The 14,263-nt window shown below is 42.1% G+C and overlaps 1 protein-coding gene across 1 annotated transcript; it reads right to left on the bottom strand.

Annotated features, from left to right (window-relative positions):
• Positions 1 to 849: 849 nt before the first annotated feature.
• On the bottom strand, positions 850 to 12,317 carry snx27a (sorting nexin 27a). Its single transcript, XM_053446571.1, has 13 exons — positions 11,886 to 12,317; positions 8,316 to 8,541; positions 7,960 to 8,152; positions 7,534 to 7,598; positions 6,772 to 6,876; positions 6,413 to 6,491; positions 5,946 to 6,109; positions 4,393 to 4,482; positions 3,019 to 3,168; positions 2,737 to 2,865; positions 2,440 to 2,499; positions 2,237 to 2,285; positions 850 to 1,324 (listed from the first exon to the last, which is right to left on the bottom strand). Exons 1-13 carry the CDS (start codon positions 12,209 to 12,211, stop codon positions 1,254 to 1,256), a joined length of 1,707 nt encoding a protein of 568 aa, XP_053302546.1. The 5' UTR covers positions 12,212 to 12,317; the 3' UTR covers positions 850 to 1,253.
• Between the last annotated feature and the right edge of the window lie 1,946 nt (positions 12,318 to 14,263).

The following is a 14,263-nucleotide window of genomic DNA, read 5'->3' as shown; positions in this document are numbered from 1 at the left end:
GAGGGAGCACTTCATAAGATTTCTACCTCTTCAAAGACCCACATCTACATTTATCTTACACTCTGCTGCCCCCTGCTGTACGTTCAGGAAAACAGCAGCTCACCAACTCAAGACCTCTCTGTCCCCCCCCCCCCCCCCCCCCCGCACTTATATTCATATTCTGTCGGCCAGATTGCTTGTGCAGAACATGTGACATTACAACATCATCAAAGCTTTGGCCCATCAACCCTTTTTGTTCAAGACATCACTCTTGCACAGAGCCGAGAAGGAGAAAGCCTTTTCCTCTCAACTGCGCAAAAATCACCACAATAAAACACTTGCAAGTGGGGGTGAATACCCATACTGACATTAATGGTTGACGTGGTTTTCAAGTAATGAAGGTTAGACCAGAAGACGCGACGAATGGATATTAGAAAGAGCAGCTCGAATGCAATTCAGTTAGTGTTTCATTGTGTTAAGTCAATAAACCAATTATTAGAGGTCTTACATTAATCTATCAGATTGTTAAGCAAACACAGAATTAAAAACGTGTTCCCTCCCGTCAGATTTTGTTTAGTTGTTTTAGTTACATGTGTGTCGCGGATGTTTCCGGGCAAAGACAGAATACTTCTGACCTCACGGATAGAAAACATCATTTTCGTGTTAATGTCCAGCATCAGTGTGAAAGCACGACTTTGCCTTCTTTGTCACTAACTGACAGAAGTGAAAACCCTGCTTGTCTGTATCGCTGCCTTATTGTTTTCTCCTCCGTCGACACAGCTCGGTTCATCAGCAGACAGCGGCCACGTCGAGGGGCCTCAGGCGGAGTCTCTCCAGGTGGGAGACCCGGGCGTCGGGACCCCCCCACCCCCCCCCCCCCATTGCTTTGAGCAAACGCTGCGGTTGACGCTGACCAGTCACACACACACTGTACATATGTGTTAGATCTCAACCGCAGGCGAGAATTTTGCTCGTGTCCTGCCACATCTCAGGGAGATGGTATGGAGGAAAACAACAAACACACTATGGAGATCTAGTAAATGACATGAAAGCTGACTTGTGTTAACTTCCATTGCTCTTCTTGCTGTGTGTATCCCTGGGTTCGGTTACGTGTGACTGTTCCAATTTCCCACATTCGTCACTTCCAGATTTCGGGGAGGCATGGATCGCCCTCCCAGTCCGTCACTCAGTCCTGTGTTTGTTGATGGGCGCTCTCAGGGGTGGCTGTAATGATGCAAGTGGACCAGTTCTAGTTTGTGTGGTGAACGATGGTTTTAGGAAGTTGCAATCTCCCCCCCTAGGTGGCGCCATCCCTTTTGCTGCGTCTCCAGAGGAGGCAGAATCTCTGGAAAGGAGAGACAGTTTGGGGGAGGAAGTTTAAATGATGGGCTGTTTTAGAACATCATGCGACTTATGAGACGGCTTCCACTATACAACAGAGATGTCAGTGTGTCTGAGTCTGTCCCTTTGGAGCAGGATGTTTCCCTCACCTTGTTTCTGAATGACTTCCTTTCCCTTCTCAGCTTCTCTGTCTTTAGCTGTTCACTATTTCCTCCGTCGTACAACTCCTTTTGTATCTTTCCTCATTCTTGGAATTCGCACTGGGTCGTCCACATACTTGTTTCGCTTGTCTTGTTTATTTCGTTAGCCAAGGGGGAAATAGTTTCAACTTCCCCCTGATGACTCTGACAACGAGTCACATGCCCCAATGTGCATCTATTCTGAATTCCTACTTCACTCCACCAGGATGTGTCTTCTCTCAGCAACCCGATAGCCTCGGAGGAGAATTTACTCTCCTAAGCTGTTAAGTGCTCTGCGAGGCTCTGGTGAACAGTCTATAAAATGTCTCTGCAGTTTCTGCTCCACTTTGTTTAGTTCCTTATAATGAAATAGGAGCGGCAGAAAAGAGATAAAACAATACAAGCGTTTCTGAATGTGCCTCTTCTAGGGCCAGGTGTAATTTAATGTCACTGAACTTAAAATGCTCATAAACCTGTTAAGGATTCCCATATATTTTGTCTCACACTGTACTTGCCTGTATCCTCTCCCTGTCCTTGCCCTTTTAGTTTTTTGCCAGACAGGAAACTTTTGCATAATTCATTGAGCTTGATGAGTCCTGTCACTCTAATGGCTGGCATCACATCTGAATACATATTTCTTCTGGATTTGCTCCAGACAAAAATCAAACCTCTTAGTGTTCAGTGTGCGTTCTATCAATTTGGATTTAGGGGGGGAGGGGGAACAACTTGCTACTCACCAGTGTTACTGCAGTTTTTGTTGTCTTTGTCAGATGCCTCTTCCTCAACCTGAGAGCCAAGAGATTTACACAGAAGAAATAAAAAGAAAACAGGTTAGGTGTATTCCTGAAGGAAAATGCAATCATAAGCTAAGTTTAGAGTTTCAAACTTGGCACGGAGTCATGTGCTTCCCGGAATGTCAGAGGAAAGGAGTGGTCCTTACCTGTTTCCTCCACTTCAGCTCACAAAAGACCCGCTCAAAGCACTCGTGCATGTAGTTAAACTGGGAGAAAGAGGCAAACACAATTGTTATTCAGCCTTTAATACACAAACCAGTCTGCAAAGTAAGAAGAATAAGTTGTATTTCTATCCATTGTGTTCGCTTCTCCTTACTGCAGCTTTAATTACACGCGAAATTCTTCTAGAACTTACAAGACTGGTCATTCTAAAACGTTAATACCAACATCGCGAATACATTGATAAATAAACAGATTGAAATGACAAAAAGCAGATCACTCACATATGGAGTGAAGATCTTGACCCAGCGAGGTTTCTTCTCCCCTCTGGCGTACTCGAAGCAGAAAGCCATCCCCTCCTCGTCAGTGTCCCAGCGCTGCATCTCCCCCCACTCAAACGCTATCACCTGGTTCTGAGGAAGACACAGTGGGTGGACACTGGATAAGTCTCGTGCATATGTATGGTTCATCTTAAGGTTTGATTCACAAGTCACTTGGGAGGAAATGCTTTAATCAATAGATGCAGGTATAACCATATCTTTACTGAGACTCAGACACACACTCACCTCCAGCGTGCCATCCTCCGTGCAGGCGTGCAGCTTGAAGTGATGGATGCTGATGGCTGTGATGACATGTCCTTTCCTCCTGGAGTCGCAGGAGCAGTGTGGGAACGCCACCTCGTTGTAGCCCTCACACGTCCGCAACAGGCTCAGGTACTAAAGGATACGAATTATAGAGCATTATGGATATGAAGTCAAACACCTCTAAAACCCTAGTTAACGATAAAGGTGATTTCCATCTTGATAAATTCTCCATGTTACAGAAAAAATTTGTTTATTGCTCAAATTTAAAGTGGCTCTAGTAAATTATCTGTAATTTATGTTAAAAAAAAAATTGCAGGATGTATATTTCATTTATATATACTTATTTTTATAGAAATATGATGATCTATCTGTACACATAAGAACCCAAAAGTCCACAGAGGCAGCCTTGTTGTTAAACTGTCTAATAAAACATTTATTTATTCATCAAGTGTGCAGCTTTTCCTTCAAACATTATATTTCAACTCTGAGACCAAACCTCATCTTCCAAATTAGAACATATTTCAACACCAGAGCCTGCAGTAAACTATCAGTGGGCTTGGCGAGTCTCCTCGGGACGAGGGTGCACACTATCTCACCTGGAAGAAGGGCCGTCAAAAACTTTCAAACAGTACTATTTGGATAAACTGACGACAGATTCAAAGTCTAAATAGTAAATAAATAACTTTCTCACTTACAATGCTCATGCCAATGCCCACCTCTCACCATTCCCTTCCTAAAGCCCCTCTTGTGTAGCCTTTATATCTCTGCTTTCCTTTTTGTATCTCCTTTGCCCTCACTATATAAATGTATAACATACTGTAATGAGAATACCAGCTCATTACAACTGTGTCTCATGTTTGAATGTGCAAAAAAGACTCCTGTTGAGCATTGAAAACTGGCTTCAGAATACAAATAATGAAAAGCAGTGTCTACATTTTAATGAACCACTTTGGAAACAGGATTCAACGCTCTGAGTATTAATTTCTTTCCTTTCATTCCTCTACATTCACCTTCCTGTGTCTTTATCATGCAAATCCAGACTTGTTTGTGCAAATTTGGACTTCGTCAACAAATAAGCTCAGTGAAGTACATGTAAATGAGGGTTGATTTTATATTCATTTTTCTAAGGTTTCCCTTCTAAAGCTTGGAAATGTGCTCGCTGGCTACATAGTTATGAATTCCACTTTGATTTAATTTTCTACAAACACCAATACATATTCTGACATGTAAAAACTGTGTTATCCTATTCTGTCAATTATGAATAAGTTGAGGTTTTGGTGATGGCTCTGGTCACCAGGCAAAAAGTGCAGTGATCCCAATCCCCTCCCCAAACAAAGACTGGTTTGTTGCACTGACCGTGGCCATCTTGCGCTGCTCTGCCAGTTTCTGCAGCTGGTAGGATTTGTCCTCTGTTTTTATGAATCCCTTCTTCACATCATCCAATGCCTGGTCAGACAGGGGGGGTGGGGTGGATGGAGGGTTAGGGTGGCATGAAGAGATACAACACCATTTACATTTTATAAGTAGATATTCTGGTTCAAGTTAGTGAATTCGTCCATTTATAGCACTAAGCCCTCGTAAGTTCAGCTATAATTGATATTCCCATAATAAAAATCATCAAATGACAATGTGAAAACAAGGTGAGCAGTGATTTCCATTATTTAGACAGGACTGTGACAGCCCACTCCTAATTGTCCTGTCAGTTCCTTAATGAACGGAAAATAATAACATAAAAGATATCTAACGTGGTGTTTTGCTGTTTCTGTCTCCTCTCTATTTCTGAAATACTAAAATTGGACCGATCATGGAAAACACGAGCAGAACGTCTTCAGCAGAACTCAGCACAACAGTGAACTTGGCTCATTAGCCATTCACAATAAGCCCCCACCCCCCCCGGTTTGGCATTAATTATTACGGGTGGTAAACCCAATGCTGGTAAACACAATGCAACATTTAGTGGCATTAGAACCAGATATTTCCCTTTGGAGCTGGTGGAGACCGACTGAATACTGTTACAATCACCAGGTGGCAGAACCCAGGTGTCCATTGCAGGTTTAAATATTCTAGTTGGTCTCGTTTATCAGGAATGTAAGAACTGTGCTGTGTTTCCTGGCAGAAATCTTCCTACCACATCACGTCTGAATCTCACGTGACTAACAGGCTCCAGGTAGTGACCTTTGTTGGTCAGCGGCCAGCCTGAAGGCTGCTGCCAAAGCTACGGCTATTTTTAGTGCATTTGCATTAGAGGATTATTTTTTCCACTTCACACTTATGCTTCAAAAATTGTGGCAACTGGCTTCAACTGGCTTTTAGAATATCATGTTACTCTGGCTTCCTGTATAAATCCACAGGAGGTGGTCTTTCAAAGCAATGGGCTCTTTGTTTCAGATTTATTATGTAATTTGTGGGCCTTTGAGATAGTGGCTTAATATTTTGTTAAGGATGTGACTTGTTAGAATGTCAGTGGCAGATAAGGGTAAACCTTTTTGTCCATTACTGACATCATATCGGGAAACTAGCCTGACAAATGGAAATTGTTATTATGGCTGGACTAATTATCTTTTTAATCACAAGATACTATGATTATATTATGTTTTGATTGTATAAAATAACAGATATACACAGATTCTGGATGACTGAACCTCTATGTGTTTACAATGATTAAAATGCAAGAGCCATAGTAAAAGCAGAAATCTGACCACTAGACAGAGAACAGGAAGACTGAGGCCAGCGTAGATGGGCAAAAGAGAGTAAACTTATTCTGTAAATTTCCATGATAATGGCAAAAATTATTCATTAACATTCAGAAAGAAGTATACAAACTCTTTGAGGAGACAGAAGATGTAATTTGATAATTGTGCCCAGCTCCCATCAGGTTGTAGCAAATGAGATTCAATTATCCTTATTACCTGGTGAAAGCAGTAGTGCAGTGCCAGCGGATTGTCTCTCAGTAACTCCTCCTCCTGGAAGCTGAACAACCACTTGCGGAGCGCCAAGCAAGTCCCCGGCACCGCCGACGTGTAGTTCTGCACGTAAAGCTTGTGGGGAAACTCGTTGGGCGCCAGCTTCCGTACTGTGATGAAAAAAAGAAAGCAGGAGAGGGATATTGAAGTGGACAGCGTGGGGGTGTTCAGTTTAGTCATTAAAAAGATAATTCATAATAACCTGCATTAAAATTACCCTCAATGTCCAAAACTGCAGACATACCCTGAGGCCCATTGAATCAAACCAGTGGGAGGATGCAGGTCTTTATTTAGACCTGTACCATTCCCATCTTTATTTAGTGGTCAGAATTTGAAATCAAGCGTGTGAAACATGCTAAGTGAATTTTTTTCTGTTAAACATCCGAAACATGAAATACACACAAAGTTCTTACCAAAGGAATGGTTGATGACCTCAAAAAGGGCGAAGTAGCTCGCCATAATACTGTCCATTCCGACCTTCAACACTAACGCCTAAAGGAAGAGCAATACAGTCAGTTATGTAAGAAAAACATTGTTTGGAAATTTGTATTCACACTCAATCTGCGAATGTTGTTTTCTTCCAGTGTAAACATATGTTTGCATCGATGGAATATCAAGTATTTAGAGTAGATTGGACTTTTTAATCTTCTATGCCACAACTAAAGCTAAAAACTGAATGCAAAGTCCAATTTACACTTTCAAACTATGGGGGCAATGATGTGTGTAAAAGAAAGGTTAACAACTCGTTTCAGCAGATGTCATGTGATCTCACCTGGTACACCTGGTCCGTGGTGCTGTTCTTGCGGACTCTGACGGAGATGGTGGTCTTGTCTGGCAGGGCTATCCGCAGCTCTACATCTGTCACTCCATTGTAGTTCTGCACAGAGGAGCAAAACACTATGAGGACAAAAGTCGAGCTGCACTGACTCATCTGTGGATGAACTAAAAGTGAGTTCTCTGTTGTATGAGAGTGCAATGAATGCAATTGTTGTGTTAGTGGATTTAAAACATAAACATAACAAAACCAGAAAGTCCTTTTGGTAAGACGTCCTAATCCTTTTTAAGTTTTTCTGTCAGTGCAATTAGTTTTAGTAGGACTTTATCTGCTGTGCTACAGTAACCTCTACAAACACTAGTAAGCCTATGTAGTTAACTGATGTCCACATTGGTTGGCAGGGCAGCCATACAAAGAATGAAACTAAACGGCCATAAGTGTTGTTGAAAGTAGACGGGAGAAGGTTAAATAAATACATTTAAAAAGTAATTTAAGTCCCTAACATTCTCTTGAATGGCCCCATTGGAGTTTCTGAGCTCGACCTTGGGAAAGGCACATCAGATAATGTAATAAACAACAACTGATGTGGAAGTTAAACATCTGGGAAAGTTTTGGGGGAAAATTGGCCTTAAAAAAAACAACTCAGAAAGAGATAGATCCAAATCTTGTGTTGCTTTTTATTCAGTCACCACAGTCTTTAGACAGAAAATATTGGGAAACAGTGATATGCAAATGAGTGTAATAATCAGAGATGCATACCTCGTCTGATTCCGAGAGAAACTCCTGCATGATGTCACTCTCCCCGATCACCCGCACAGAGCAAACTGGAGACACACAACACAGACAAGGATGAAGAGAAAGAGAGTGTGGGGGGGGGGGTTGGGGTGTTCACAATAAATTAAATAAACACTGACCACAGCCAGAGCTCTGAATATTGTCTTTCCTCACAAAATAATTTTAGCACCTATATAATTCATCATTCTTTCTTTTGTTATTATTGATATTAAGGATTTCTGTGGAGGGTCTAAATACATTCTCGTACTTTAACATCAACCTTTGACAATGGACCTGTAATTCCTCTCGATTGACGTATGGACCAGTAACAGAAAAGCCTTTTGTCTTTGCTCAAACTGAAGATAAACACAAGCCTTTCTTTACACTAGTGACATTTCCATATCAGCCTACCTCGCTCGAGATATTCCTCCAGGCCTCTACGCCGAGCATCCAGCTGCTGTTCAGAAAGGGAGAAGGGCCATTTCCCTGGAATCTTTGGGAAGTTGAAGTTGGAATACTCTCTCTTTAGGTTCTGGTTCAGGATGGCGAACTCCCGGTAGCGCTTTGAGCACAGCTGCCTACCTGACATGTACACATTGTACACCTACAGCCATTGAAGCAAGAACAGAAAGGCTTTAGAGGGAAACATGTTTTATTCACTGTGCGATCAAGTATTTCCAACATATATGGGACAGGTTTTAGGAGCAGCCACGAGGCTATTTCCAGAATGAAAGATGTTTAGGTCACCGTGTCAAATGAGCACTCACCACAAACCTCTCCGAGTGCTGCTCCACATGTTTGTACGTGGGAACGGAAATGGGCACAGCCTGCTTGTCGCTGTAGTCGTAGTTTAGTTGGACTTCCTCTCCTCCTTCCAACCCATCGCCCTCCTGAGGGGGAAAGGAGAGCACAGCCAGAACCAGCTCCTTCTCCCCTGCACGGATCAGGTCCACGACCTGCTTGTGGGTGGCCCCTTCCACGCTCACCCCATTACTGGAAGAAATTTGAGAGCAAGAGAACAACAAAGTGAGATAATTAAGTTAGAGGGGACTTTTTAAGAGCCCTTTTCACATGATCAATTATTGATGTTTCAACATGGCAAATTCTCTAAATACCAAGACAACAGATCAAGTATCCAGAATTGACCACAGTAGAACTTGAACGGATATTCCGATCAAATATGAAATTGTATTGTAGCGTATTTTCTAATTCCGCTTCTTAGAAGACTTCAAATGGGTAATAACAAATACCGGCCTGACAGCAGTGCCCTTGATTCCCCACATTAAAATCCAGAGAGTAGTTTGTTTTATGTAAGGTAACCTGAGGCCAACCCGTGACACTAAAAACTGTCACGGGTTGTCAGTTGGCCTGATGTCACTGAAGGAATGAAACTGATAGCAGAGATACTTCAATTTTATAACGGCTCTGCTAAAGAAATGGCATTTGGGGCAGATTGGTGATGCCACAGTCGATAAGAAATTCACTTAATAAATAATACAGACTTAAGCATCTGCAATAGTCAATTAAAATGGCACTTGAATCCGTTCTCCTCAGCACAACAGTATAATAGATTTGTATTAATGGTGCAAATATGCGTCCTGTGCTTGTCTTTTTATGTTGTATGTTTGTATGTTTCATATTTTGTCATTCATTGACAAACACAATGTGGGGAGCGCTGAGTAACCAGGTCAGCTCTAATGTCTCCCTCTCCTTTGGTGCCGTGAGACACCTCCCTCCTTGGCTTTACCGAGGCCAGATGGCCCGGGCATCAGGTGTCTCTGTTAATCTTCAAATGAGAAACAGCGGGACGGAAACATGAAAGGAGTGAGTGAGCAAGAGCAAAAGCAGAGGTCTGTCAACTCTACATGCCATGTCTCCATCCCTGTGTAAAACGTGGAGGGAAAGTCTGTTGTGAAAAACCAACGTAAACATCGGGAGATGAGAAGATCTGGTTGCGGAGTGAGAAAAGGGATTAAAGTGACTGAGAGCTAAATTTGACGTGTGAGACCGGGAAGATGAAGATAAAGGTGTTTCAGTCACGCGACCGTTATCCAGTCATCCTTGTGTCAGACAAGACAGAAGCAGCAGTGCCGACCTGACAAGTGTCTCAGCAGCTGATCTGCAACTAGAGATGTTCAGATATCGGTTTCTGAACATCTCTAACAGAAAGAAAGAGGGTTGGTAGCAGGTGAATTTGGCTAAGATTAGAGTTAAGCAACATCACACTAAAGTAGGACTGAAACCATTTGGTTATCAGCTATTTCTCTCCTTGATTGATAAGTGAATATAATGTGAAGACGAAAAATAGACAAAATCTCAACAGGAGATAAACAAGCTGCTCTTCATTGTTCGCCAGGAGATAAGTTGTGTTTTCAAGGTCATCGAGTATCAAGTCATCACATTTGGATCAAAGTTGAAATTGTGAGAATCAATGAGCAAAACTGATTAACTGAAAAGTAATCAGGTTCACTGATTAATGGTTGACTAACTGATTAGTTTATCACTCATGTGAAGCACGTTACAGGACCTTGTGGTATCACTGCCTCCTCTATATACACAGGGAGAGCACATACTTTTTATATCTATTATTCATTTTAAGTTGACTAAGAAATATGTAACATTCTACACAAACTGCACTCAGGCAGATGTCAGAGTCTAGAAATACAACACATGTTAGCAGCTGATCATAGATGAAGTCAACCCTTTCACCTGGTCATAAAACTTTGAAGCAAAACACTGACACTTGACAAACTTCAGCGGATGATGCTTTTGGATATTTTGCGAAACAGCCCAGCTGGTTAATATATCACATGATAACAACCAGCCCCGGCACATGACCCAGAGAGCCATTCAGCAGTAAAGTCTAGAGAATGCATAGGGTTAGTAGATTCCGCAGCAACTTAAAGAACGGCCATTGTTCCTTGTTTTCAGTTTCTATTCTCCATTACTGCCCGGTTTAAGAAAGTTCATTGTAATAAAGGATCATGTTTTCCCTGCACCCACTGGCACTGAGCCAGAAATACATATGGTCCTATGACAAAGATATGTAACATGTATATAGGAACTGAACCTATGTACTGCGAACATATTACTCATTTGCAGTATTTAGTCCTTATTGGTCAGCTGATGGAGGCTCTATTGGGAAGTCATTTATCTTTTATATAACAATAATGATAAATAAACTTTATTTATATATATCACTTAACAATCCTCAGGATGCAATGTGACAAGGACGCCAGACAACAACTAAATTAATAGATGTAGTCACAAGAAATCTTGAACTCATAAAAGCAGTAATATGAATATAATATAATAAAATGAATGGTGAGAAGAAAACGATAAAAATATGGCATCACATGGAGGCACGTCTATAAAAACGGGTTTTAAGAAGTGATTTAAAAAGAAGTCTCTGACTCTGGGAGTCTTATCTCCTCAGGTAGTTCGTTTCCAATCCGAGGGGCCGAGGAAGATCTGATCAGTAAAATCTTAAAATCAATTCTAAACCGGACGTTGAGCCCATGGATAGAAGCAAACTATCTGGGTGATGTGATGTTTTCCTTTTCAGACCAGTGAGAAGCCAAAAGCTGCTTATAAGCGACTATTATACATCTATTAACGGCGAGAGGAAGTGGGGAACAAGTTATTTCCATCCAGAACTCTTCTGTGGGAGAGTGTGACAGCTCGCCTGACTTGTCCTACTGCTTTGATGTCTGTCCAGGTCCCAGCCATGTGTGTCAGTGTCACATCCACTCGAGGACACTGATAACGACATGTAAACAATGAGAGAGGTCTAAACAACTGTCCCATGTAAACAACACTGCTGATCCAGAGATGTCTCCTCCAGACATGGCACACACAGACAGACACACACCCTCCATATGATGTGGAATGTGAGTAGTAGCATCACACTCTTCTTGCTCCAGGCTCAAAACACACATCCGCTCCATTAGACAACACAATGTCAACAAGGCTGTCACGTAGCTGCTCTCCACTGGCTCCACAGGACGCTAGCTACCTGGCTCCTCGGCTAGCTACAGCTAATCAACATGCAAAGGCTGTGCTGTAACTTATGTAAGCTGGTTAGCCTCCTGGTTGAGGCAATAGCATTAGCATTGGTGAAGCTACATCCACCCCCCCCGCACACACACACCACAAACCCGCTCAGACACGCGCAGTAAACCGGGTAAATAACTAGTTGTGCTGCGTACACGAACCATTTCGTTGTCATAACACACAAGTGACGTCGCCGTGTAGCCCCGGGGACGGCTAATGTTAACACATGCCTGCCGGAGCGAGCTCCAGCTAGCCTCAGCATGCTAGCTCCCGGTTGGACTTACACTTCCAGGATCCGGTCACCCTTAGCTATCCCGGCTCGGTCCGCCGCTCCTCCGGGCAGGACGGCGCTGACATGCTGCAGAGGAGCGTACAGTTCCCCGTTGATGCTCCGGAGCTGCCCTCCTTCGCTGACTTGACCGCGAACGTTGAACCCGTACCCGGACTCCGACTTGACGATCCGCACCGAGCGCGGACCCGACGTTACCGTGGTGGCGGTCTGGCCCGCGGTGCCCGCCGCCGCCGTCGCCGCCGAGGAATCGGCGGCCGGACCGTTGCGGGATGCCGAAGGCTGAGCCGACCGAGTTTCATCGCCTTCTACATCCGCCATCTTATCCACAGACCGTACCCCCCACCTCCTCCTGTCGGTGTCTTGTGCTGAATTCAAAACAACACTCGGGCTCTGTCCCTCGGTCACGTCAGCTCCACAGACCCGCTCTGTTGTGGATGACCCGCCCCCAGGAAGCGTCACGAGACCCGGCCACTCAACGTGACCTCCCGGGGGCGTCACCGGGACTCAGGTCTTTTCTCTTTTTAAACCTTCTAATCTGTCATATTGTCTATGGTGAGTATTTATCAACTGTATCTTCATCATCAGATCTGATCACGTGACAGTGGAGGAACAGGTCCATGGATCTGAGTGGGTTGTTAATTACTTTGTTATGGTTCTTTAATCCGAAAGCAACTTGTCAACATGTTGTACAAACGCAGCAAAACAGGAGAAATTAAACACATAAAAAATAAGTACAGAAGTTTACAGAAAAATATTATGAGGAACAACAACAACAACAATAAAAAAATTATACTAAGGAGGCTTCTTCAAAAATTTGTAGAAAAATGATATATATAATATATATATATATTTGTATTCCATAATGAATGGAAGTCAATGCAAAGTCCTATTAAGATGCAAACCTGTGTGTGTGCATGTGTAAACCAAACTGATTCTTTTCAAGCCTATATGTCAGTACCAGAAGACGCTGTTTCTCTCAAACACTCACTTTCATCAAAGAAATGATTCATAACTGAGACACTTTGACATAAACTCCATGTGGAAAATTACAGAATAATTGGACATATTGCAAAATCCCTCCCCTGGTGCTCATAGTATATTTTTGTCCTATTTTCCCATTTTTTACATTTATACTTGCACAAATACACCACAGCAAATTCCTTGTATCTGTAGCCCTGCTTGGCTATGAAAGACGATTCTGATATTTTATAACTAAAGGTTCTCAAATGTTTCAGCCACTTGTAGCTTTAGATTATTTTTTTACTTCCCCCAGTCCCTCAACCTATTCTTCTCACACTCGCTGATTTGCTCCCCCGTGACAACATTTAAAGCTGATGACAACCACTGATATTATTGTGCCTGCGTCACGTTATCTCATGAAATTATGCAACAGGAGTGGTGATGTTGATTAAAGTTGGATTAATCTGTGAAATTACCTCCTCTGTATTTGCTCAAAATGAAACTTGTAGGTTAGTTGTTAACATAATCTTGGTGGTAAAGCTTATCGCTGCAGCAGAACACAATGTTCCCATGGTGGAAGCTTCCAAAGAAATGAAATGAAAGCTTATATATATATCTATAATACTTTATTTGTAAGACAGGAAGAGTTTTATTTGTTTTAAAAGATGCCTGTGCTTTGATAAATGTATCATATCCTAAGACATGAGCAACTAGGGCGGGGCAATAAAACCATATCAATGATATGATTATTGCAATATAATTTTCATCAGTAGCAATGTAACAAAGGTTGAAAATTGATGTACTGCCTGTGCATGGTGGAAGCTCAGTAATCCACCTCTTACTTGTTAAATCAAGTGTTTACCAATCCCTGCTCATAAACAAGAGTTTAAAACCACAACCTTCTGAGCAAAAATCTGTGTTTGAACTTAATAATTTGAATTTTTTTGTGATAATTATCGATATCGACAGAAGATAACAGGGGATATTTAGGCTAAAAACATGTTGCAAATGAGTTGGTATTTGCACAATGGAATTTTTTCATAATGGTGAGTAGATAATGAGTGAATTCACATTTTTGGGTGAACTATCCCTGTAAACTGATTCACCATTGCAGCCATTTGTCTTTGTACATGATTCCTGTCATACAAAGTAAATCAGTTGTATGAGTTAAAGACTTGGAGACAAAATTACTGAAAGTGTTTCGGTGCGACCTCATAATCCTGCTCAGATTGTGGCGCTGACCTGCTTGTGCAACTTCCAATATAAGCACATGCAGTAACAAAGTTCACAACTCAGAGTTTCAAAGAAGAAAAAAAAACATTTATTTAATTTTGCATTATGGCATACTTTGACTTTTTTTTTCACGTCAGTACCTTCAAGCATTAGTAAATATTCATTCTTTTATCAGAA

This window comes from Pleuronectes platessa, chromosome 18, assembly GCF_947347685.1.
Source record: "Pleuronectes platessa chromosome 18, fPlePla1.1, whole genome shotgun sequence".
Classification (NCBI taxonomy): domain Eukaryota; kingdom Metazoa; phylum Chordata; class Actinopteri; order Pleuronectiformes; family Pleuronectidae; genus Pleuronectes; species Pleuronectes platessa.
This window is presented reverse-complemented; position numbering and strand designations above follow the sequence as displayed.